The 27506-nt window shown below is 41.5% G+C and overlaps 2 protein-coding genes across 2 annotated transcripts in view; one reads left to right on the plus strand and one right to left on the minus strand.

The window, feature by feature from the left end:
- On the minus strand, nucleotides 1-7978 carry pigt (phosphatidylinositol glycan anchor biosynthesis, class T). Its single transcript, XM_069660075.1, has 11 exons — nucleotides 7567-7978; nucleotides 6808-6985; nucleotides 5606-5733; nucleotides 5346-5446; nucleotides 5014-5188; nucleotides 4788-4885; nucleotides 3575-3731; nucleotides 3031-3231; nucleotides 2087-2252; nucleotides 1443-1526; nucleotides 1-1361 (listed from the first exon to the last, which is right to left on the minus strand). The coding sequence occupies exons 1-11, from the start codon at nucleotides 7976-7978 to the stop codon at nucleotides 1112-1114; spliced, it is 1950 nt and encodes a 649-aa protein (XP_069516176.1). The 3' UTR covers nucleotides 1-1111.
- An 871-nt stretch (nucleotides 7979-8849) lies between these two features.
- The window catches only part of phactr3a (phosphatase and actin regulator 3a), a 34555-nt gene continuing 15898 nt past the window's right edge, over nucleotides 8850-27506 (plus strand). The window contains exon 1 of the mRNA XM_069660120.1: nucleotides 8850-9102. Coding sequence (XP_069516221.1) covers nucleotides 9000-9102 — 103 coding nt within the window. The 5' untranslated portion in view covers nucleotides 8850-8999. The remainder of the gene's footprint in view (nucleotides 9103-27506) is intronic.

Below are 27506 nucleotides of genomic sequence, written 5' to 3' on the forward strand. Positions count from 1 at the left end.
TCACTTTATTGAAAAGGCAATAAAGAACATTGGAGCGTCACCACCCTCTCACACACACAGACAGTATCGCTTCAAATTTCTAGGCCGACATAACAGAGGATAGTGTTGCATTCCATGTCAGTATTCCATGGTAGGGTTTAGTCATTTCATTGACTTCTATTGCACAGGTGAGAGAGTGAGCTAACAACCTGACAAACCAAAGGCAATTTTGAGGCCTGCAGACAATCGCATTTAACATTCAGGCATGCATCCAAAAACCGATGAGTGCAAAATAAATACTTCATAGAAAAACATAGTTCCAGATAAGTAATGTTTATGCTTAGGGACATGTTCAACCAACAAGCAAATAGTTTAAAAATGATGGTTTCGGTAACTTTTGTGGGCATGTGTTCTTATCTCATATATTAAAACTATTATAAAACCTAAGTGAGTCAGGAACTATTCAATAAATAGGTAATATATCTGAATGTTTCAAAGTTAGGGTATGATACTGTACCCATTTGTGCTTGGATACAGGTAATTCAGTATTTTAGAGATATCTGATTTCCTGCCATAACTGAGTTTTGAGAGAATGTGTCAATTTATTTTATCTTTCCTCGCAGGGATGTAGCAATAAACAGGTCAGGGGTGCAGCTCTGAGCGCTGAGGATGTAAAAAGGCATTCAGTGTCATATTTGTAGAAACATAAAAGTACCAGTTTCCACACTGTAAGAGTGGCTCAGAGTCATTGTGGCTTTGTTATGATGTAGTCGAGTTATAGCTTCAAACACCCACAAATCAAAAACAATCAACCTGAAACACTTGGTTGCAGCAGCACACTGCACAGCTTTGGTTCCTCAAACTTGTTTAACAATAACAAAGCTCTCACTTTCCATCCAAGTAGTCAAACGTCTACATTTTCTTACATCGTCCCAAGTTCACAGGAAATCATCTTGAATACATTTGTTCAAAAGAATTGTTTGTCTTCCAGAAACAAAACCTTCAAGTTAACTGTTTCAAAAACATTCACACCAGTGCTTTAGACTCAGTTCTTCCCTGAATGTGTCACATGTTTCACCAAAAGGAAAACTTCCCTTCTAAAAGTAGAGCAGGTTGGCTTTGGTGTCAAACCTCAAAGTGGCGGCACGCCCCTCATCTTGCGGATGACGTTGGCTATCCGCTTGGCCAGTCCTGGGCTGGGCTCTTCTATCTGGAAACTCCGGGTCAGTAGGTTGTAGAGGGAGCCGTATCCCACTGCGACCACAGTGCAGGTCAGGCAGATAACGTTATAAGGCATGCTGAAGTCTGGAGTGGGCAGGTTGACCAGCAGAGGCTCTGTGTAGACGCGTACAAAGAAGCTGGACTCCTCTTTGCAGGGGAAACTGGAGGGAGATGGGAGATCATTTGACTTTCTCTGCAGGAACTCAAACAACAAGAATGAGTAGCAACAACTCCATACTTACAAGCTGCTGAACAGTGGGTGTTCCTGAGTGCTGTTTGTATCCATGGCGACAATGCTTGGTACAAGAGAACTAATAACTGAAGACCTAAATGTGACGGAAACAGATTTGAGTCATTTTGAATGTCAGATTTAAATGAAGGATCCAAACAACACATGCAAAGACCCCAAAAACAAACCTTCTTAGATCATCTGTTCTTACATCACCTGCTCCACAGTCACATCTTTCTAAAGCTTACAGAGTGTCATATCATTCACAATGACTCTCTGACCTTATCCCGATCCACCTTCCCTTGCACACATATATAACTCAGAAAAATGATCTTGTAAAGGGTAAAGAAACATAAATTAAATTGTATAAGCTTCAGTGTGGTTTGAAGAGGTCTACAGTTACGGAAAGAATTCAATACTACTATGAAAATGTCTGTTTCTAAAAAGAGCTTAAAAACAAGGTACCGCTGTTATTCCAACCGTCTTACTCTACTTTGAAATCCCTTTAAACTATATCTTACTTTTCCTAACATTTTTGTATGAATTAATAAACTGAAACTGAAAAATACACCCCTAAAAATCATACAACAACTATTAAAGGGACATGAGGAGCAACATCTTTTGTTTTCCATCTTGAAAACAACTCTTTATGCATACCCGACATAGAAGCCGTGGTTGGGATCAGGTGTGTACTCAGTCCACTTGAGCAGAGCCCTCTCAAACTGCACCGTGACCTCAGTGACGGAGTTGGGAGGAAGCTGGACCAGCATCTCCAGCAGGTGCGGCCTCACGCGGTCCTTAGATGGCTGGTAGTGGATGTAGCCTGGAGGAAGAGGAAAAACATGAGTAATAAGGGCATCATCAACTCCTTACTGTTTTACTAAGCTGTAAAATCATTTGATATAATGTGACAATTTATAAGTACTAATAATCATTTCACATGATGTATATATAACCAAGAAGTAGAACCAAGTAGGTGAAGCAAAACAGTGTTTTCTACTACAGGAACTGACTCATGTTCTCCTCCTTCTGGTGAAAAGAAGCATCTGCATGAGTAAACTAAAACAATGCTTCCTGATGGAAACCTGGGAGGGTACAGGTTCATGTAACTAGTTCATTAATTTACCTATCTGTGTAGAGGTAACAAATTACTAACTAACCAAACTAACTTAAAAGCCTTGCAACTGTATATAATAAAATAATCATTTAAAGCACATTAATCAACACAGTTATAATGGAAGTACATTCATGGTACATTATTAATTTTTCCTAAAAAACCCAACCGTTGTTTTTTGCTGATTCACAGAGCACTCCAAGAGCAGCTCTACTTTCAACAAAATGTTAAAAAGCAAACCCAAGGGATTAGCCTTTTCTAGTCTTCTTTTGCCACCACTTTAAATGATTGCAAGAGAATCACTTATCATGAAGTCGCTGAGCCCTGAGTGGCAGTAAAAATCTTGTGTAGAACATCCATGAGGCATCTAATGTTAAGGCAATGCAGACACCTATTCTAGCGTTTGGCATTTGCAGTTTTAAATTTCAGACCCTGATTGAAATGTTCTTTCCACACACATCCTTCTCCTCCTTCTAAGGTGACTCACTGGGCTTGTTGTCCTTTCCCTTGCTGGTCACAGTGAGAGTGTGGATGTAGAGACGAAGGTACCAGGGCACCGAGTCCAGCAGCAGCACAGGGAAAGACCTGTAGGGGTGGTTGTTGTACATTAGCGTGTGAATCTCTCCTGTCTGCAGCCCGTAACCAGCCACGTAACGCTCTGCATGGAGCAGGGGACGCAGCATGTCACCTGCAGGCGGGAAGTATGAGAAGAGGAGGGTTAATAATAGACTGTGGGAAACATTGCAGCAGAGCCAAAAATATACAATTATATGCAAATTAGGACCTGAAGTAGAGAAATTAAAAAGGGGTTATGTACAACGTGTCAACGTTTGTTGAATTATAAGACAGGTTCCAATCTCAAGTAACTACTGCTTCTCTAGAACTTTCTGTTCCAGAGAAAAGGTACCAACAGACCACAGATTCCTTGCAGAAATGTTATTGATTTTTGATACCTCATTTATAGTCTTTCCTGTTGCCCTGGAAAATTTTGATGAATGTGTGTCCATGTGTGCTCTGCTCTTCTCACTCACCTTCACTGGATTTCCATCGGATCAGCAGGTTGAGGGAGCGCACAGTGCCAAAGGTGATTTGTTGGGTCAAATCGTACACAGAGAAGGTCCGTCTGTCCCCCAGCACCACTGCTTGGCTCAGCAGGGCAGTGGCCGGGCTCAACTCAAACTGCTCCCCCTGCAAATAACATCAAAATTCTTTCAGTCAGAACTGTTGCAAAGCTCCATACATCGTACATTAAAATATCACAGCTTATAGAAAACATTCAATTTGTCAACTGCTGCATCTGTTTTAAAATGTTAAAGGGGCCCTGTGCAGAAATAAAATCTGTGTTACCCACAAGAACACATTGTGTGTTTCCTTAACAAATGTCCTTCATAAAGTAAAAATAAAAGGTGCATTGTTTATATCCATGTGTACTTGCTGGCAGTCAGGGCCTTTGGTGCTGCATTGCAGCATGCATGAGTTTACCTCCAATAGAAGGGTACCTAAGGTAAATCGCAATGGAAAATCATCCAAGATCCAACCCATATAAAAGCTTTTTAACTGACTAATGAACTGTTTTGATCCTGGAACTCTGTGCGCAGATGATGATAGGATACAGCATCAGTGTTCAGACACCAGCAGTATTTTGACTGACAATTTGTTATATGTGAGATATTGGTTTTGTACACCGATACTGTCCTAAAACAGAGACCGACTGAAGCAATTAAGTCTTGTACTTTTTGTCCTTACATTATACATTTGCTCTCCAAGTCTGTCTGACAGGGTGATGGTTGCAACTAAAAAGACTAAACAGCTTGAACTGTCTCACACGCCATAAGAGTACAATAATACAATAGTTTGATCTTTTTCTGTAAATCATGTGGCCCTGCTGCAGACTTGTCCATGTTTTCAGCGGCCATTTTCTGCAAACACCCCCCTTTTTATGTGACCATGCTAATGGTTATTTTGGGAAACCCTGGGTTTATTTATCGAGTAAACAATCATTGTCATGTGACTGTTTAGCATGTTGCTGTTGATTGGCTCAGTGAAGCCAGATAATAAAACAAAACAAAACATTGGTTTGTTGAACTTGCAACGTCGTACAGGCGTAGTACTGTTTGTGCATGATGGTAACAAAACTCCACAGGTAACTAACGTATAAAATATGTCAACTATTATACTTCTTTGACAGTTATGTAAAAAAAAAGAATAATCTAAGGTGGATAACACATAATGTGGGATTCAAACCTCAGGATTGTCTGTGACGTCGATGTAGATTTTACTGGAGGAGGCCAGTGGACAAGCTTCAGTCAGCGTCCGCGAGAACATCTTAAACAGAGACCACTCTGAAGGAACAAACAGCTTAGGTTAACTATGGCAAGAGCAACATCATCATCTATTTTTCTACTAAAACAAAAGCTCAGAATCTCTCAATTTTATTGTTATATGGCTGGAAGAATGTTCTTTTGCGTACCACGTTTGCCCTGTGCAGATGTGTGCAGGTCAAAGACCACATTCAGCGTCTGTCTCAGCTCCCAGGATGTGGTTTTGCACTGCCAGTCCTGACACACGGGTCTGATGTGCACTGCCTGAGAGTGGAAACTGCTGTGGAAGAGTTTCTCTGACTTCAACAGGACAGCGAGACCAGCCTGCATGTGCAACAGAACAAAAAACTGACTTAGCTTCAGGCAGCATCATTTGAATATTGAATGTTTAAAACCATGTTCTTGAGAGTTTCTGTCTCACACAGGGTGTTTAGGACATTAACCTGTATTTGCATCTTAAGTAAGGAGCACACATACACACCTTGGATCCACAGGGCAAGAGTTTCTTCCACGGTGTCAAATTCTCAGTGCAGACGATCTCTCTTGGGAGGGTGGCGTAGCGAAGGAAGCGGTGGTCCGTAACTTCAAGTCCAACACAGAAAAACAGAATCAGTCTATATGGAATGCTATGCATCTTTAACTATGACTGTAAGACATGTTATTACATAAGTAGCTTATATACAGGCTCATCACTAGAGAGCTTTATAAAATTGAAAGGAAAAGGAAGAAGCCTCTCTTTACCATTGCCGATACCCAGCGGTTTGAAGGATGCACTGGGCTGAACTGTGTTGGTGGAGTCTATGAAGTTCAGTGAGGCGCAGAAGATCCCAGACAAAACATTTGTCAGCTCCTTCCACGTGCCATCCACGCTAAAGAGGGCAGATAAATTGTATGAAAATGCATTAAGTACGAGTATAGCATGTCGTGACTGGAGCACAATATAAATAAACTGTCTGATTTTTCTGTAGGAGTTGTTGTGTTGTTGTCTATGATTTTATTTTGCAAATAGAAATAAAGCTTAGGGAGCATGTTCCTACTTGTTATTAGAACAAACATGACCCTCTGCAGATGACCCAGCTGAAGCATAGCTTTGTGTTATGATCTCCCTGTGTTTCAGAAATTAACCCTTTCATTCTTAGTGTCCTTTACTTTCTGGGTTAGTCAGTTATTTCTTACATTTCTGTATCCTGTGACTTGTGTCTATCTCTGAAGAGCTTGCTTTCAGTCAGAGGTAGCAGCATGGGCATAAAAGAATGACAAGAGAGCCAATTTTTCTATGCGAGATGGTGCAAAATGAGGACTCTAGAAAGGCTTTAAACTCCCAGTATGAGTAAAACAAACCCTCATGTTCACCGCTAATACCAAGCAAAGAAAGTTAAACCTTTCTGGTATAAATCAGGCTAACTAAGCTTTGTCAGATGAATCATTCTCTGGCCTGTAATGCAAAAGATTAGCAGAAATAGTTTTTGTTTTAGAATACCTCATTGTCTCATAGAGCCCTGGTTCTCAACTGGTGGGTTGGGACTCAAAAGTGGGTTGTGGAGCTGTTTTCAGTGGGTCGCGGATGTGTGCTTGACAAAGCTGTAGTAGTTGTTTAGTTTATTCACACTCGGTGTATCCACTGATTGGGTAATTACATTGGGTAGTTACATTTACATTCTTTAAACTTGATGAGCCCTACAGTAGTTGCATTTATGTTGGTGCTGATCATTTTGGTTGACCATTATACTATTGTGTTTTGTGATGTTGACATACTGTAATGTTTCGTTCTCAGGTCCAAACTGCACAATTTTTGATTAAATAAATTTGAGTGGTTGGAAAATATCGAGGTGGTGGTGGGTCCTGAGGCTAGACCAGTTGGGAACCACTGTCATAGAGAACACAACTAGAGAACATTTTTTTCACTTATTGGGGTCTACAGGCACCAAAGACGCCTTACTCACTCTGTCACAGAGTCCTGGAACCAGACCCAAAGCTCAGCCCCGGGAGGAGAGGGCAGAAAGGGCTGCCCCCACTGCATGGTCCTCCAGTAGCCCTGCGTGAACGAGATGTGCAGCTCTCGCACGGAGAACTTGGAGATGACCTGGCCCAGAGACTTGGGAAACAGCCGGTAGTGGGACACTTAGAAACAGAGCATTAGACAAATTAGGGTTAGAGAATTGTAAAATATCTGAATTGTATTGAGTATTAAGAAATGAAAAACGAGGTATTAATGGACTTTTTGAAATGTCAATCAAGCATGATTAATGGCCTTTCTAATTTACCTGTATTTTACTAGTGCAAGGCTACAGTTGTAAACAAAAGCATACATAACTGAAAAGTACTCATCACTTTTATTTTATTAAATATATAATTTCAACCATCATTAATAACTGTATGACAAGTTAATAAAGTTATATTATTATTGAACAAGGCGCCTGCAAGTAAAATTGTCAGACTTTGGGAAGTTTAAAGTCAGAAAATAAAGATAAAAGTCAATTTAACAACTGAATTAAGAAAAAGAAAACTGAAGGAGAAACATTCATCTAAAAGGTAACTATTAGCAACCTGGATAATTAACGTTAAAACACTTTAATATTTAAATGCTGAACCATTTATGAGTTGGCCAACGCATTCAATTACCATACAGAAAATTGAAACGTCTACAATAATTCAGAAGCCACATAAGTAGCTTGTTTAATCATTGCTAACAGTTAGCTTACCTTTGTTTCCACTCATGAAATCTGTCTCCCACAGGGTGCGGAACTGGAAGCTGGCATAGATATCTCCTGAGTGCAGCGGTCTGATGACCAACTCCTCCTGAAAATCATCTTTAGGGTGTGGTACTGATGCGGTGACCACTGTTTCAGGGGCAGAACTGTCCTGTTGATCGGTTACAGCATCATCCGGAGTCGCCTCTTCAACCTCAGTTGCTTCCCACTGCCTCTCCTCCACCGTAGGCTGCCCGGTCGTTTGTTCCCCGGTTTCGGTGTCAGTTTCTGGACTCTCGACAACGATGGCATGGTGGTCAACAGTTAGTTTCGTTTCGTGACTTTCTGCGACAATATACACAGATAAACTAACGTAACAAAGAAAAAGCAGCACAACCGAGAGGCTGCACCTGTGAGCTGCCATTTTTCTAATGCGGTAGTGCTTCACTTCCGCATTGACGCGTCACACTCAAAACCAGCCAATGGGATGCTTCCATATGTATTCCTGTAGAATTGATATGAATCTGCTTTGTTAAAATGTTTTTCTTTTTAGGATATTTTCTGAGAATATGCCAACATGGAAGTATTACATCTTTTATTTTAAAAATGTATAAATTAAATTGTTTTTTTAGAAATACATTTTGGTGGACATTTATTATATATGAAAGCGGTATATCTGAATAAAGCTTGATATTCATTGACAGACTTGGGGTTTTTATTGCCGTTGTGCTTTCAACGTTGAGCCTTTAATTAAAATAAAAAATGTTATGCATTTTCCTATAGGCTACTACTCTGCCTGCTGGAAAATTTGGAAATTACAACGCATAGTAGATATGAAATTATTCCTAATCAATATACTCTTGATTTTTATCATGCCTATTGGTGAATTCCTACACATAAACCAATCACAGACAATGTCGTATCAATTGTCGATTAAACTAGCCCATAATTGCTGGAGTTACTCTGGCATTTTATTGTGATATCTTGGCTGCTCAAACCTATAGCCTAATAAAGCGTAGGACTCATAGTCCTTAAATAAACGATGCGAGGGGGAGAGCATTAAAAATACGGCTGTGTTGCAAAAATACATTGTCCATTACATTAATATTGAGTAAAAGCTCTGAAAATGTATCAATGTGTGCAGCATGCTAGTTGTGCTGAAAATGTGGTCGTGTTGCTGGACAGGGACGGGCATCATCGGGGGCATATCACCCCTCCCACATCCACACATCATCGCGCACACAGCCCAGACACACACACGCACACACACACACACACACACACACACACGGAATTTCTGCTCAGCCATGGCTCCCTGGTAGATGCTCAAAGCGGCTGTTGTCAGAGCGAATTAAATCTGCACTAGCTCGCTGCTTTCCTCCTGACCTTGCCTGCCTCTGGTTGGGTTTTCAATATTTTATTCAGGATTCCTGTGCTGTCTCCCCATGGCTACATCAGATGGACTAGACGGCTGTCTGCAACGAGGCAGATCTCAAAGTGACCCGAACATACTCACCGAACCGGGCATCGATTTGGCTCACAGCACAGGTAAGATAGACGCGTCATTGTCTGGATATTTATTTGCTATTTACGCGTGTGTTTTGATTTGGATGCTTCTTTGGAGATGCGGCGATGCATCCTTGCTTTCCCGGTGGGATATCAGAGCAACGAGGGATAATTAGCGCATATATGCCAACCTTGGTCGTAAAATATGGACTGTAACACTGAATCGTGGGGCTGCAAATTGAAAATTAATGTGCCATATCAGCGTATATGAATGGCTGCATGCCCCTTTGGATTTGCGCGTTATAAAGACGCCTGTAGCCCGTTCAGCTGTTATGGCTGCAAGTAGTATTTGGGAAACAGCGTGTAGGCCGTTTAATATGATATTAACGCGTGCAACATTTACAGTTTCTATTGCCTTCTACATGATGCCATCCTCCATATGCAGCGCGAATATTTATTATCTCTAAATCTGCATGATATGTAGTCCATGATGCCAGGATGAGCGTATTTGTTGTCCTATCTAAGCCACCATTACAGCCCCCTTTGAGCCACATGGGTTTAGTGTGTGGCATTTTAAAAAAGGCACATGTACATCTTTTTGTAGCTCCTGTCTCTTACCCTGCCCTAATGACAGCTCTGTCATTTCCACCCCCTTCCCTCTTCCCCATACTGAACTGATCACTGTTGTGATCAATGATCGGCTGTCCAAGTGATGCAGCCTATGGGTTGAAACACCCTCAATTCAGCACAGCCATGCACTCACAATTGATCGATTCGGCAATTCATGGATCCTGCAGGTGTGCTTTCCAACATGGAGCCCTTGTGTGGCTCTCTGTGGTCTGTTAGTCATCCCCTCTGCATATGGAATAATGAATTGATCTTTCATTAATAAGAGGAGAACACCAGGGAGCAGTCATGCTCTGCACTTCTCTGATGAACTCCTGCAAATAGACTTCATGTGGTTCTTGTTGTGTTTGCTGTAAATGCTTATTGCTGTTGAATTACCAATATACTTCCAGTGCAAATTTATGGGTTGATTTTTATGTAAGTGAGGCTATTTATGGTCGTATTGTGTGGGCTTGGATAGAGTCATTGCTCACTCCCACACATGGTGAGTTTTACGCACATGAAGAATGCTTGACTGAATGATTCAGAAAAAAAACCTTGTGTCATTCACCTTTCAACTGTTCACTAATGAGGCCCGTGTTTTTTACCTCCCAGAAATCACACCTGTCTGCACTCATCGACTGCCCATAGCACGTTTTTAATGGACCCTTGCTGAATTCAGCCCTCCTTTGGATGATTTAATTCACACATAGGTGGATGTGATAATGTCACACTGGGTCTTTGACACACCTGAATAAACAACACAGCAGCTTAGCAGATCAGCCATGCTAGTGATGAGAGCTAAAGCTATTAGGATACATGAATACCAGCCTCTTACCCTGGAATAAACACAAATGCATTACTGTCTAAGATTTGAATAGACTATGCAAATGAAAGACACAGTAAATACAGTTGTTCCTGCGAGGACAATGTCAGTGTCTGGTGACCTAAAGTACACAACATCACCCGCCCCCTCTCTGTGTGGATCATCGCTGCGCTAGCGTCTGGGACACCAGTCTTTGCCAAAGGATTACTTTGGCCGAGACTGCCTTTTTCCCCAAACACAGTGGCCCTTGCAGCTGCAGAGGCTGACACCGTATTCATCCACTTACTCAACACTGAGGGGAAGAGTCAATAGAGACAGCAGCTACGTCTGACCATCACAGAGAATCAGACCAATGTTTTCCCTTGAATGAAGGCGCAGTTATCATACAGCAGGAGCCTCAGAGAAGGAAAAGTCAAAGTTTTAAATCCAAATGTTCAATTCGTATCTAATGTTTCCTCTTACCTTTACTATATTATTTTATTCTGCCAGCTAGTCTTATGGAAATTACATAGACACGTCCTCTTTACATTGCAGATTTACAGCTACATTTGAAAGTTATTAAGCGCATAAGTGCAGTAACTTGAGCAACACTATAAAAACTTGTTTCCATAGTTTGCTCAGACAACGACCCTTTAGATTCTCCTGCTATTAAATGTCACTTTCTGTCAAACTTCCACTTAGTCATTGCTGAATGTCGGCTAAGGTAATGGTGTGGATCGGACACCTTGAAGCTTTGCAGACAGGGAGTGTGTCTCAGCAGGGCAGTCCCTGTTGCTTTGTCCTATAAAGTAATTCCTCTATCCTATAGAAAGATGTCAACAGCTACATCAGACAACTATTAGAGAGGGTATGATGGGTATATAATGTATAATGTATAATAATGTATAATAATGGTTCAGATATGGCGGCTCACATGTCGGTCTCAATTTTCTGCTTAAGACAATTTCTATCACGTCAAGATCCCAAGATCAGTTTGTTTTTTGGGTCTCATCCTCCTCCACCTGTCTCACTGATACCAGGATAATCCTCTAAGATCTGACATCAGAAGAATCTCTGAGGATTTCAGGTATAAGAGGAGCCCCCCTAATGAACAAGGAGATGTCAAACCCTGTGAAAGCTGATATAGAGCCATGACGATGACTCACCCCAAACCAGAGCAATGTCTTGTACATAATACGGCCCTTATGCTCACGCCTTGATGAGTAAATATGGGAAATTCTGAGTCAGCGGGTCTTATATAATGTTCTCCCATTTAACAAGGTTTTGTTTTAAATGAAATAGTGATAGCAAACACAAAATGGTTTCATGTCACAGGAATTGCTATAACAGTAATGCATGAGAAGCAAACCGCGTTTGAGATGTAAATGAGCTGCTGTAGCTTGGAAAAATAAAAAACACATGTAAGCGTACATACAAAACTGCACTTTATACAAACAAACTGTCCTATCTATATATTCTTTTGTTTTTATTTTCTGTCTTGCTAAAAGACACTTTATGAAACCTAAGAAGATAGATAACCACTCTCATGACGCATGCTAAATATTAAGCTAATGGCAGGAAACTGTTAGCTTAGCTTAGTATGAAGACTGGAGACAGGAACAGGGAAAAAGCTTGTCTGGCTCTGTCAAACGGAAACAATTCTGACTACCAACATCTCTAAAGCTCTCTTTCTATACGTATCTTCTATTTAATACATAGAAATGACACATTACAGTTTTGTGAGGGTAATGGCCCTCTATTATACACAAAACCAGGAACTTTATAAAGTCTCCACTTTCTCCTGGTAGCTAGTCCCAAGGCACACAAGCTGTTTCCCTATGTTGTCTTTTTGCTACACTAAGTTAACCAGTTGCTAGATGTTGCTCCATAGTATAGATGGTAAATGGACTGTACTTATATAGCAGTCAGGGATCGAACCGCCAACCTTCTGATTGAGAGATGACCGACTCTACCTCCGAGACACAGCCGTCCCAGTATAGCCCACTTAGTGTACAAAAAGCAAAGCAGTCTTCTGAAGTAACATTTAGCTAGAAAGCAAAATAAGCATATTTCCAAATGTCATGGACCACCTGAAGGTAACCACAGAAACAATGTTATAGTATCGTGTTATTAGCTATCAGTGAATTCGGTTTTTGTGAATGATTTTTAACATCCTCTAAAGTTGAGAGAGAGGGCAGGAACTCGGTGCATTCAGCTGTGGCTCATATGTGTTAAGTGGATAATAAAACAACAGCGAGAACAACAGTGACTGAGAAGTGAGAAGTTTTTGGTCTAAAAAAGTGGGAAGAAGTGAGAATCAGACACCAGAAAACAATTCCTCTGTAACAGTTCAAGTCTGGAAATATCTCAGTCTGACATTATGCTGTCTATGTTTAACCCGGTTATCTGTAACACTACGTAAAAATACACCTCAACATATAGTATAGAGCAAACCAAATTATGTAAAGTAATAGACGTAACTAAACTTTGTGTGGAAAGAATCTCTACTTTTTTTTTTTAGTCACGAACATTTAATAATGACATTTTATGTCATTTTTGAACATGAAAACAATTTTAAGGTGCTAGCATAGCATTACCAGTCCAATTCACAAAGCAATTTCAGTCTGGCACCACTCAGTTTACTTCCTGAAATACATGTGGATGCTACAGCCAATCAGAGCAATGAAACATACGACTTAATATTAGACACTCAGGGTAGGTGGCTAGTTCCAGCATCCAGTTTACATGGCTAGTATAACTTAAAACAGGGATGTTTGGTATGACATGATCCTCTAGTTAAACATAGTAGTTGTACATAATGTGAACTACCACGGTTGTACACTGAAGCAATTGTTCATTTTGACTGTTCCACATTAGCGGTAGCCATCTTGGTTGGCAACTTAGCTCTGCCCCTCGATAGATAAATGTTTGATACTGGCCTGATATGTCTGAACTGGATTGGGACCAGAGGTATCTGCCAGATCAAAGAACACATGCAGGCTAGCTGGGTGTAGCAGTTATCCTCAAAGTGATTTTTTGGCTTCCTGTCTGCTGTCCCCTTGTTCCCAGAGATGTTAGACAAGTATTAGTATATACCGTAGCTAGGTTGGGTCTTCAGAACCACCTGCTTATGCATTAAGGGCCAGCCTAATTAAGATGACACTTCCCGTTTTCAGGCGCGGAGCTGTAATTTACACCAGAGTCACGACTGATTCGTCATGGTCGGCCTTAAGGGACAGTGAGTCAGTCAAGGCCACCTGTTAGTAGTAGCCACTGGAGAGCTATTCATTTCTCTCCTCCATGATGCACAGAGGTCCCCACAGAGGCCAAGGAGAAGCACTCAGCCAGAGTCTGAGAGGAACTTCCTGGTTGCCTAACAAAATATCCGCTCTGACCATCATGAAATGTTTACTGCTGCTATTATTAATTGATGCAGTTGAGACTGTGGTAAGCAAGTCTGCCTGTGTATTTTAAAGCTTTATGATAGTGATACGTAACCGTCATTGTATAGTTTTCTGTACTAAGCAAGAATGGGCGATACGTATACAAGTTATGCATAAATAATATATACACTGTGGCCCCCTGTCACCACATCTCAACCTAAGTGAACACTTCATAAGAGTTTTTCAAGCGAGGCCTTGGAAAGCGTTCTCCATACATGAGGGAATATCTGTTGGAGGAATGATTCATCCCTGTAGCTGAGTTCTTGGAAATTCTATGCCAGAAGATTGAAGCATGTTTATGTTGGTTTTACTTTAGAATTGTACATACATACAGCACATACTAATGTCAATTTTTGGCCCATCCAGTCGAGTCAGATGGCTGTTCAACATGGTTCTGCTCAAGGGTCTACCTGTTAAAAGGAAGTTTTTTCTTGCCACTGTTGCCAAATGATATTAAGTACTGCTCATGGTGGATTGGCCAAGACGGGAACCATTGTCAAGTTACTTGTTTTGTACAATCAACTGTACAAAATGTGTGACATTAAAACTATTTAAAACCAAAAAAGCAGCACATCCAGACATTTAAAAAGCTGGAACCAGTAAATGAATTTTCTTTCTTCCTTTCTCCTCTCTGGATGTTGTCGTTACTGTATTGTCACACTGTCGATTCACGGCCTTTGTGTAGTGAATGGATAAGCTGCATCAGGACGCCTTGTTTAGCCGTGCTCTCTGTGGACGCCTTCACTGTCTCGCAGTGGCCTGTGACAATGGAGCACAAAAATTATGATAACAACAGAAAGCCTACATCACGCCGGCTCCCTGTGGATGCGAGAGCAGAATAGGCATTTGACACTGTTTAGGCCACGTGTTGCTGCGGCTATTGTATGCATGTGTCCACCTGCGTGACTTCGTGATTTTTTGGCCAACCATGTGTGCATTGATCTGCAGGAGAAGCAGCACGTCTATGAAGTCTCTTTCAATGGAAAAAATCACAGAATCATAGCCCAAACCAAAACGAGACGGACAGGCAGGGCAACAGAGAGACAGAGAATAAAGACCTGAGCAGCCCTGACCACCTGTCAGAGATAGCAGCATAAAAGCAGGGCGTAATGGAGCTATTTAGCCTATAAAGTCTGGGGTTAAATGCAGTTCAGGAAGTTGCATGCTCTATGCAGTGAAGGGTAAAGAGCAAAGAGAGCAAACTCCTCTGGGCATCGAGTTTGTAGAACAGAGGAGACATTTTTTGAAGGTAACAGGAGGAAAAAGGTCCTGGAGAGAAAAGGACAGGAGAGTGAATTAGTGAGGCACAGAGAGAAGGAGGAGAAACAGAGCAAGGAGAGGAGGAGAGGAGGAGGCAGCGGCCATCATTGAAAGAAAGCCAAGAAGTTGTCGTGTTGCTAACTGGCCACCGTGAGATGATGGATGTTCTATAGGAGACCATTAACAAAGAGGCAGTGGCTGTGTGGGTCTGATCTGGGAAGCTTCAGCATGAGCTCCAGTACCAAGCTATCTTTCCGTGGATCCTATGTACACCTTAAAGTAATATAACCTCCAAAATCTATTCCTCTTTTTACTTTTTCAAATGTATTCTTCATGAATTATCCCATGTAAATGTTGCAAATTGTTTTTGTCTGACTAAAATACAAGTATCTAAACTCACAGTTAAATAATAGAATGAATAAAAAAATTAGGCATTGTTCAAATGTATATAGTTTAACTTTCTTTGTATATATATTTAATATTCGTGTCATATTTCATCACAAAATTATTTGGAACTATTATCTTGCATTTAACAAGTTACTTCTTTGGTTAAAGGCAACATTTCATGCTACAATATGTATCATTTACAGAGTTGTGTTGAAGTTCACCTGATGAATCTAAGTCCAATATTCAGTCTCCTTTCACTGTAGCTTTGTTATTAACATATTAACATATTTGCTGCTTTAGCGGTTATATCTCAGTTTCGTTCTCTTTGGCGGCACCTATGGTGATAAACGGTAGCACACTTCCCAGATATCCAGACAGTGTTGCATGTGTGACGGCCACGGTTGGCTCTGGTTGTAACTCTTGATTTTCCTCACAGACGGTTGCTTCGCGTTAGCCTTGATCTGAGCGTCCAATTTTTCTTTTTCTTTGGATTTTCACTTATTTTTGAAGTTGTATCTGTAGTCATCGATCTTTTCCTTGTTTGTTCAGCCATAGTAGATCACTGTTTACTATATTAGAGACTGGAAAAGCAGCCGCTTAGCTCCCCCTACCCTCTCTGGCAGACCAACCACTGCTGGGTGATGGAAAACGCATCACTAAAGCGCCGCTTGTGATTTTTTCCGCGAAAGTCGCACCAGACACCCAGTCTGTAATACTGCAAATGCAAAGGCTTTCATCAGTTCATCAGCTCTCAATCAATGTGTTACCTCTTTTGGCGATAGATAGTGACTAAACAGACATTTATTTAAATGAAAATCTTTGAGATTATTACTTTACTTCAGAGTGGTAACAGTGAACTAAAAGAGTAAAATTATGGGCCACAACCCAAAACAATAAGCTGAAAAAAGCTATAAAAAGGGGGTCTGTAGAGTCTGGTGATAATTCTCTGTGGTTGCATCATCACATGCAACTCTTTTGACATTAAAGTGTTCGTGTGATTCATCTCCAAAATAAGATTATTTATTATAGGCACTAAAAGGCTGAGTAACATAAATCACATAAAAAAAGTCCTATTCATCATCTTGCTCCCACCTCTTAAGTCAAAACTTCCACAGCAGCTCTCTCAGTCTCTCTCTCTTCCCTCGAACTCAGAGACCCTCATAAATCGATGTGTTGTATCCTCACACCTGTTTGTAGCCTCAGCGTCCCTCCCTCTCTCCTAACGAACCTGTCAGATTCAGTCAGAGATAGATGAAGGGGGCAGAGGGGAGTCCCGGGCCCCATCACAGATAAACACTCCTGTCTGGGATGAAGAAACACGGGGCTCAGAGAGAGAGAGAGAGCGCAGGCAGGATGGAGGTACAGATGAGGGCGGGAGCGAGAAAGAAAGAAGAGGGATGAAATGCTAATGTATGTGAGCCATTATGAGGCAGACTGGCTGAATTTAAAGCACAACACAAGTGAGAGAGAGTGGTGTGAGGCCTTCCATAGAGAGTTTGATAGGCACTTACACTACAGTATTATTGAACATCTCTGCCAGAGCCTCCAAGGAGATGGTAAATTAAATACATAGCCAGATCAGATAACCGTACCTGAAGTAATACGGTCATAAATAGGAAATGAATCGAAGCTTTTCATTGCGTTGTTGGAATGAATGTGTGTGAGCCAAAGAGAGGATTTAGGAGAGAAGAGAGTGAAGAGAGTAAAAGTTGTTGGCTGTGTTTAAAATCACCCTGTTTCCCCCCACATAATCAACTCTGTATTATATGTCTATTTACATCTATTTTAACGTAGGGAGAGTAGTGTCATATGTAAGTCAGCTTCCTTTCATCTAGCAGGCAGCTAAATGTACCTTTGTCCCCCTAAATTCACAATGCATGAATATTGATAATGAGTGACCATTCACTAGTCATCAGGTAAGACATTGCTTTGTGTGATGATTAAATGATATATGGGGTAAAATGATCCTGACGAGACAGAAAAGACTCAACTTGTGTTGACTCATCTTTTGACTGTATTTTGATTTATCGATTCAATTTTTTTTTACAATCAAATGGAAGAAGAGATTTAAAAATAGCTATTGCTGATTCCTGGCCTCGTTTTTGAAGTACTTTTTCGGCCTGTCAGTCCAAAATCCAAAAATATACAGTTTGCATTCACACAAAGAACAATGATGTGTGAATCAACATAGATGTGCTCCTTTATTCACTGATCAATCAACATGAATCTGAGTGTCAACTACTTTGATCATCCATTAATCATTGCAGCTTCTTCAATATGAAGATTTGTTTTTAGTTTGACATAACATAACAAGCAATTTGAAGACACTTACAAACTAAATTATTTATTGACGAAGCAGGAAAATAATGATAATTTATTAATAAAAAATATTTGTTAGTTGCCACACTATGCTGTATAATTTTCAATTGAGTGCATAAAGTATATATACACTTAATGACAGCTGCAGACAAAGCCTTCAATGTTCATTAGAATATTATGTATAGTGTTAATTGCACAATTGTGAATTATTTCCACATTAAGAATTATCACACTATGGTGGAAAGGAATATATTCCACCAGGGTGTGAGAGAGGAGTGATTTTGGTCTGGAGTCTTATAGCAGAGTGAGCTTCAGCACCATGGACAGCCGCAGCCTTTGCTCTGCAGCAGGCTGCTGAACCGAGCAGAGCCGTGTTCTGCTTGCTGATAAGTCTGTCCTGGATCACAGATGCCTCAACTCAACCCGCCTCTTGATCTGCTGGGAAAGAAACCCAGCAATAATATATATATTTTTCTCTCTTCTTTTTTTTGCACCGATGACACATTAATAAGGAAGGCACAGTGTGCAGATCCAGGCACAAATTCCACTTAATTAAATCATCCCATACATCCATGTAAGCCAAACGCTCCAATCCAATCCCATTAAAACTGCTATTAGAACTGTGGCCAAGCCTGTAGAACAGAGTCTGTGGTCATTATTGATGAGCAAGTGGCTTCCAGCAACTTCTTCATCAACAATGATTAATTGTATGGTCCAAACCTGTCCAACAACACCAGATAATGTCTTTTTCACCACGGCAGATTCCCTCTGGCATGGAGCGACTGCTGGGAGGCTTGTGTGGTCACACAAATGAATGTGTTTGTGTAACTGGGCAAAACTTTAGTAGACAGTTTTCCTGTCTGCCATCAGTCCCAGACAGCTCTCATGACAGATTCAACTGTAGGACTGAGTCATTCGGCTCCAGTCAGAACAAAACAACTTTGAAAAAAGCAAAACATTCTTCTGTTAACAGGAATCGGCTTAAAAAGTACTGAATTTAGTCTGTCAAATGAATCTGGATTTTATTTGAGGTGTTGTAATTAATTAGGATGCATAAAACCATAAAGATTTCTTATAAAATCTGGACTAATATTGATGCGGGAGCAAAGGCTTTTCTTTAAATTAGGGCCATATACTTAACTGCAATCGTAATAACAAACAACACATGTCTTATCTTTGGTCTCTCAAGCAAACGAGATGGCAGCATATTTTTGACCTCATGTCCTCACCATGTTTTCCATGATATGCATGAAATGTCTATTGACATGGTTATTATATGGTGTAATGACAAATACATCCATATATCTATGACAAATGAGGTTAGTGGGCAGTTGGCGCACTGACTCGTCTGCCGTCACAAAATGAGCTGTTGGCCTCTGTTCATGCAGGGCGGGCGGGATCTATTTGGGGTCCAGCACATGGGATGAACACAGCTTTTTCGGACAATAACATGGCTAAAAATGTCACGCTATTTATACTCACTTCTGTGTTTCCCCTGAGGAGTAGCAGCTTTGCACACACTACTGTACACTATCGCTCCATGCTCTAGTTCCAGCTGCTGCTCGGGCTCGTTGTTTTTAATAGGCCCAGAGCATCCCACGCTTGCATTGCTGCACACTTGAGGGAGTCCAAATGTGTCTGTTGCAGTGGAACTTGTTTGGAGATTACAGTGCTAACAGTGGTGATTTGTACTGTTCCTCTGTGCACCTCCCATTGTCTTCCCTGCCTGGAGACCATGATGTGTTCTCCTCCCTGCAGAGCGACGGGAGCCCAGTGGATATGAGCTATCAGCTCCTGAATCAAACATAGACACAATAATATGTACGCAAACACTCATGTAGCCACAACACATTTACGCTGCTGTGAATATTTACTCTCTCACGCACACACATTATGCTTTATATAAATGCTACAGACACTGACCTAACAGTGGAGACAACAGGAATGTATTACACACCAGTGCTCACCCACCTGACTCTGAAACTGGAGTCTATTACTAGCCTTGTTGACTGAAAACGCCTACGCCGTATTGAAGCCCCACAGCTAAACTGCATAAAGTCTCCGTACCAGCTGCTTCCAGGAAGTCGTGGATGCCCACATTTACATGTGCTGTTATCTTGAGGGAAGACTGAGGAAGTAGAAGTTCACAATATTGTTTTAGGACACTTTAGAAACTCAAGGACAAATACACATAGAGATGTTCCAATACCATTTTTTCCTTCCCCATACCAATTCTGATACTTAGACTGGCCGATACCAAGTGACCTCTGATACAAGCAGGATTAAAAAAATACATATTATTGGTGGAAAATCACTGATGGCTGACTCTTTGCTAGCTGTAACATTTAACCAAATTAGGGATTGGTGCACTGACTGGAATTCTCGCCAATACCTCATTTTAGGCCGTATCGGATACTGGATTCGCTATTAGATCAACTTTAGACACACATGCTGCTGCAGTACTGAAGTTGTGAAAGTCTAAGATAGAAAGTAAACACCCTACTCAGCAGGGACTAAAAGTGTAATTTTATCATCAAAGCATTTCTGTGAAGAGACGGATCTTTGAAGAGATAAAAGGAGCTGAATGAGTCAATATGAATCTTGTAGTTTGTTTGATTAAAATGATAGACTGCAGAATCAGCCCAAGGTACAAAAGGTGAACCAAGACTTCCATTACCTGATTGGAGGGAGCTTTTTGATGAAATAGGATGAGATTTCTTAAAACGGGAACCAAGCCCAAAACTTCACTATGTACTGGAAGTCTTCCTGGACAGCGTCAGGGACTTCATCTTCCTCAGGTGGTTGTTGTTGGTAGAGCAGGGTTAGAGTGACATATTCTGAGGCTCGCCCTGTTGTGTGGGTGACAGGAAAGGTACTTTTAGCAGGAACATTTTGGGCCCTTTGGGTGGATGTGATGACTGCAGGGAGGCTTTCACAGATGGTCAAAGATAGCCTCCTCTTTTTTGGTGTAAATGTAGAGGCATGTCTGTATGTATCATGTGTGTAGGTGCTTGTACTGAAGTATTATCATCCATGTTTTGAGTAGTTTTGAGGAGACTGCCAGGCTAACAGCCATTTGGAAACATATAATGAGCAATCACATTCACTGGTGCTGAGCAATTCTTCACCGTGGTTAATTGACATGAATTTTCTGGATTAGGTTTTGGTCTGTGCTCGTTTAACTGGTACCAACAGCTTGCACCTGTGCTAGAAAAAGACTGTGTTTCTCATAGCACCAAAGGTTTTTGAGTTTTTTGAGGCAAATGCTTTACAAGTTCTTGTACTAGTTAGGGTACTGTAAGATTTAAGCTCCAAAAACCATTTTAAACTGCCCCCACTCTTTAGAAAAAGCCTGTCAGTAAAGATTTGAAGTCTCCAAGTCCCTCCCGTTTAACCCTGATGACATCACTTGAAGTATTTTTTTCAGACAAGACAAAGTTCCTCCATAGCCACATGATACTAACATAGGCTAAGAAGTACTACTGTGATTCCATGTCAGGTAAATTGCAATCTCCGATCCCATCGGCTATGGTCTGACGACGATATAGCCTCTGGGGACACCTGTGAACATGCCGGGGCATGTAGCCGGTGTCGGTTAGTGATAAACGACTTCTTTTTCCGTGTGCTGCATACAGAAAATAATCCGTTTTTCATGTGATTTACTTTAATTAACGGGTCTTACCTTTGCCGAAATTTCAACATCATGATGCAGATTTGTAAAAAGTAAAAATGAAGCTTTGTCAGGTCTGTCCTCAAGAGGAGAACAAAACCACTTTTAAAATGCTCATTTGCTGACTAGAGGTCAGATTGATGATTTCTGATGCATTCAAGGAAGTCGGGAAATCTGAACGTTGAGCGGCTTTTGTGACACAGCGTCAAGGGAATTCATCTTAAGTTGAACTTTAGATGTAGAGCAAATTGTTAGCTGTTAGCATGCAGATGTCTGTTTATAGAGATGAATAAGAAGCTAAATCATCATCATGACCGCCGATGCTAGCCTGGAGGTCATTACGGCGCATTACGTTCCGCCTGCTTTTGCTCTCCACGCAGACGGTTTTTCCTGCATACGCCGCAGCCTGCTTATACATGATTGGTCAATATTACTCAGACTACAAGCATACTACAAATGGAAACTAAAACACTTGCCATCCCGGAAATCCACATCCAGATTAGGTATATGTGATGTATGGAATACTGGGCCATGTTGTATCAAAGATCTAAAATAACTATTTGAGCAATTGACACCAACATTTGCTCTCGTTCCAAACATCCAAACATCCGACCAAGTTTAATAAAAATCCAAACTGAAAACTGAAAACTGAAAATCACAAACCGTCTTTAAACAGACTCTGAGAATGAACCAGATTCCTGCTTTTCTTTGTTGATGCTGCAGCAAAGGCTTACAAACCAATCCACCCACCAGTCCTCATTCTCAACACCAACATATGGTAAGAAACGAGGGCCTCAGGCATTTCCTATTGGTGGCTGGCCTTGCTGACATGATTTCACTCTCTTGATGCCAGTAGCCCACACGCTGGAGTTTCACACTTGGGCTGTAATCACTTTGATGATCTGGAGGCTCGACCTTTGCTGACTCATGTAACCTCACAGCACACATGTTTCCCAGAAATGTGTCTAAATCCCAACTTGCACAACATACATGTTAGGATGAGTCATCGTAACACATTGAGGTACACAGCTTGTTTTTGTTTATGCCAAAACGTATTTAGTAGGGTTATTATGGACTGGGGTTTTTTTATAATTTAATTTAGGTTAGTTTATTAAATGACAATGTTGGCTTTCATTTGAGAGACAACTATTCCTTCCCCTCTTAATGGAGTATATTGTAATAGGAAAAATGGAAATGAATAAACATGATAAAGAGAAAAACAAGGACATGACCTCGGTGTCCTCAATTATTACGGTTCTGTTCCCCTGCCTAATGAATTTACCGTTGCTGGATTGTTCAAAATGCATTTCAGAATAAATCCGAAGAGAAGAAATATATTTTGCTCATTAGTAGAAACATAGTTTGACTGAATGAAAATAGGTGATTGAATACGTGATTTTGTACAGGGTAAATTTGACAAGGTTCAGAGCAGGGTCAAAATAAATCTCATAGAAAGGGATGTTTTTGAGACGAGGCTATCTGATGTTATAAATGTCCTTGTTTGGTGGAGTTTGCTCTATTTAGAACCTGAATAAAGTCATTTTGTGAAGGTGTTCATTATTGCCCTTCTTCACCTTTAATAAATCACTCTATACTTGGCCATTTCTATTCTTAATCTCAGCCTTTCTTTCTCATTCCCACTCTTTTCACTCAACGTTGCTTCAGCCCTTCTTCGCTGCGCTTTCTCCTCGTGAATTGTTAGCCATGTGCCCCGACTATGGCCGGGCCCCCGAGGCAACAGGGCTACAGACAGATGGCAGCACAGTTGTAAAGCCAGGGGGGTAAAGTGAGGAGGTTAGTTAGCGTGGCAGCGGGTAAGGAGGTGGTCCATTCAAGGGCACATTGTCAGTTGCTTGGGTGGAAGGCGGAGGGTGGCTGGAGCGAGGAACCGAGACTCTGTGGGGCCTGAGAGATGATTTTGAGGGTCAGTCTAATGTTATTTATAGCTGTGATGAGACCACCGAAGGACACTCGCTGTATTTAGCCGGAGAGGTTGAACAGTGATTTATTTATTCTTTTGTTTTTAGCCACAGGTTTGGTTCAGAGGGGCTTTTAGCAGGTGCAGAATAGAAGCAAGAGCCTACAGTCATGCTAGCTGCTTTGAGCAAAATACTAGCATGACAACGTGGGCACAATGACAATGCTAACATGCTAATGTTATTTGCGAGTCTAAGTTGTTTTCAGACCATAGACTGTATTAAAAGATGGACGACATGACGGTTCCCTAAAAGTGAAGCCAAGACATTTCTATCGCCCCCTGCTGACTGGCTGCAGTATAGGTCATAGAGCCAGCCTCGTCCATGTTAACAGATGGGACATGAGTCTAACTGTAAAATCAAAATACATGCCAAATAAATGTTTCTCAAACATGATTTCTGTCATTATAGTAAGTTCTTATAATGCTGATTTACGTCCAAGTGTTAATTTTTCGGACAAGTTTATTTTTAATTAGTTATTTGATGCTGTAAAAAGGATGATTGACAGCTCTGTTGACAAATACGGCTCCTGCAGCCGATCTGTTCTGGATTAGCAGAGTAGAGGAGGAATGGCGAGAGGAAACTTAACTAAAACAATCACTACAGTCAGTGAAGTTTCCATATCTGTCAACATGCGGGATCTTTGCTGTTTTTTCCCCGGTAATTTCCCCAGTAACTCTGGCTCCAAATGACGTCCCCATCGCAAGATGGCGGCGCCCGTCATGGGGGCTATTTTGGCTTCAATTTCTTACAGTAAGAGCAGATGGAGCGGTGTCGTCCATATATATATATATATATACAGTCATTGATTCAGCCTTTTAGTTAGTGTATTAGCATGCTAACATGTTACAGGGTAATATATATTATGCTATGTGATTGTTTAGTAATAAAAAAATATGTATTGGACTTACTTTATTTTGACCTGATACTGGCACCAGAGGAAAAGTGAAGGGATACCAAAGTCATCACAGTTCAACCTGTGTGGAACATGAATGCCTATACAAAATATCATGCCAATCTGTAGCAATAACACAAAGGTAAATGTCATGGTTCCACGAAAGGATAAGTCAGGGAAGTACCAGCATCCTTAGGGTTCATCCCTCCATTGGCTTTTACCCGAATGAACTGATGACAGGATTCTGGAGACCATGAATGTTCAACACTCAGCACTCCAGGTACTGTTATTATCGTTAAGGTATTAAGTCTTGGTCAAAGTGGTGGGCCGACCGACCAACTGACTGACTGACACCTTTTCTAGCGTGAGCAGAAAGGCTGATTGCATTGGGGGTTTTACACTGCTTATTGAATAAGGTATCACATCTTAACAACTTGAAACTACAATGCCCTTGTAATGCAGATAAATGGTGCAAAGTGTTATTGACTTAGTTTGAGTCCCAGTGAACTAGATAAATAGTGGAGTGCTGTTTTATTCTGACGTGTCTTTTTCTACTACAGAGAGCTTTAAAAAACACAAACCCACTCATTAGATCAGTGTTCAGGTGATTCAGCAAAGCAAGGCTTTGCCTCATACAACCTCACTGCTGAAACTATGCTGTTGATATTATCCTGTCCCTCAGTGTGAATGCCTTTGATTACAAAAAGTGAAAAGGTCACACGCAGATTCAGAGTGTATTCATTGCTCACTTACATTCTTTGTGGTTGACAGTGACACAACAGAGCGGGAAACTGAGCTGTTTGGTACTCTATCATTTATTACTGAAAATTATCTTTCCTGTTTCCTACATTTTAATAGAACGTATTCCTTGTAGTTAGCTCACCTTAGGCTCTCCTGAAGGGGGTTGTGTTCTCTGTGTACATGTGGGGGGAGATCTTATGCTCCTGAATGTGCTGACAAGCTGGTTAAGTGGGGTGTGGTCCCTGGTGGCACACTTACACTCTCTGTTTTCCTGCCAAGTCACATTATCACATTGCCCACTTTATTCCACTCTTAAATCATTTTAGGGATCACACTGCACTAATGCAGCATTCAACACTGATATTTTTCTGCATTTCTGAGGTCTTTTATGAATTATATTATGTTTCTATTAAGAATTTAATCTTCCATCCTGAAAAAAGCTGTGACGCCACCACCCGACTGGAATTACAGTGTGTGCAGACGAGTGTTAGAGAGAACTATGGGCACAAAGCAAACAGACTATTGGTCCACTGCATCAGCGCGACATGTGGATTTATGAAATCCTATTTGCATTAGCATATTAATTAGAATTGAGTGTAATCGCCACATGGTGCATGTAGTCCATCCATGCTTATCTGACATACATTTGGATACGTCCTCATCCAGCGGATAAAAAAAAATCATGCATGTGTTTTCACCTAATTCCTGCGCTCCACCCAGACTCCTGTCATTTTCTGTGAACAAGCACCCCTTCTATGAAAAATGAAGAGTTACTTGATATGCATTATAAATAGCCGCTCCGCGATTGGACGAGCCCAGATTCTCCTGCAAGCTCTTCCGTATAGCAACAGCCCCCTCCCATCTCTCCTTCTCGCCTCTTCTCCCCGGAATCCCCCTTCTTCTCTCCTCCCCACCCCCCCAGCCCCTCCCTCCCTGCCGTCTCCTTCCCTGTTTCAAAATGCAGACAGAGCTCGTCCTCCATGTGGCTTCACCCCCTACCCACAATGCACTGGGTGCTGCCACTGGCTTTAGATGTGGCAGGCAGTGTCTGAGTAGGGGGCTCCTCTGCTCGCTTCTCTCCTCCTCTTCCTCCGAGCTACACACTGACTCGCTCCTCCCGCTGGCTCCCACTGCTGCGGCAGCATCTGGATGTGGTCGCCATGGCAACAGCAGCGGGCCTGACCCCACCTCCTCTCCCCCTCTCTTCTCTCTCTCTCTCTCTCTGCCTCTCACACAAACACAAACGGCTCTACCCCTCCCTCTCCCCCTCTCCTTCTCTTAAGCTTTTTTTCTGTGCGACTGGGTGCGTTTCCTTCAAGCTTGACCTGGATTCTGCGTGCGCCGCCACGTCTGCCACGCTGCGTGTGTGACAGTGGTGATGATGACACGGTGAGACGGGTGTGCATGGTCAACTGACCTGTTTCCCAGAACTTTTACGCTCTAATGTCAAATTGGAAATTGCCTCCTTTCATCTCATATTCTCTCTCACTTTCCTTTTATGCCATTATTTACATTTCCTTCCTTTCATTTCCTTCCCTTTTATCTTCTCTTGTCTCCTTGTTTTTCTCTCCCCTTTCCTCCTTTCTTTTCTCTCCCTTCTTCTCCTCTTGTTTCTCTTTCCCTCCTTCTCACTCCCTTCTACTTTTTACACCACCTTTCTTATTCTTTCTCTTCTTTCCCTCCTCCCTTACTTCTCCTCTCCTTTCCTTGTTTCCTCCCTCAATTACCACCACCATCTTTTTTTTTTCCCTCCTCCCCATGTGCTTTAGGGAAGAAGGAAGGAGCTGCAAAAAAGAAAGCATGAAAAGGAATCAGCTGTATCCTCCCTCCTCCATCACTGTACTCCACATCACACCCTGAGCCACTCTGTACCCCCCCCCCCGCTCCTTCCTCTTCTCCCCCCATCCTCCCCCATCACAAATCCTCGCCTCCTCCTCGGCTGAACATTGAACAAAGATATCAGCCTCCTGAAGGCAGATATGGCTGCATTTTTGTCACATTGACGTATGTAGCACTTAAATACACGGCATTGATTGTACATTTCCTCTTCCTTGGCAATCTTAGAGATGAGATGCAGGCAAACAAGCAGCAATGTGCGCACATGGATCTGTAGACCCACACTTTTGCTGATATGAGTCACAGCCATCGTTCATTGAAAAAATAGTTGAATTTAAAGCGCGAAAAGGGATCTCTGTGCAGCACCGGAGATGGGGACAGCTCATATTTTATTTTAGATTTTATGGACTGCACTTGTCACAGATGGCTACCTACTCTTCTATTTACTTTCCTTTGTTTCATCTATAACATAATTTTTTTACACATCACTTTGCATTCCTACTCTTTG

The sequence above is a fragment of the Semicossyphus pulcher genome, unplaced genomic scaffold (genome assembly GCF_022749685.1).
Source record: "Semicossyphus pulcher isolate SPU_LCO1_2020_fin unplaced genomic scaffold, fSemPul1.0.p SCAF_13, whole genome shotgun sequence".
NCBI lineage: Eukaryota > Metazoa > Chordata > Actinopteri > Labriformes > Labridae > Semicossyphus > Semicossyphus pulcher.

Coding starts and splice junctions, on each gene's coding strand:
- pigt (XM_069660075.1), bottom strand. CDS start 7,978: ATGGCAGCTCACAGGTGCAGCCTCTCGGTTGTGCTGCTTTTTCTTTGT. Junction 5,447..5,605: donor ACCGCTGGGTATCGGCAATG/GTAAAGAGAGGC, acceptor TTGGACTTGAAG/TTACGGACCACCGCTTCCTT. Junction 3,232..3,574: donor CCGATGGAAATCCAGTGAAG/GTGAGTGAGAAG, acceptor TCCCGCCTGCAG/GTGACATGCTGCGTCCCCTG.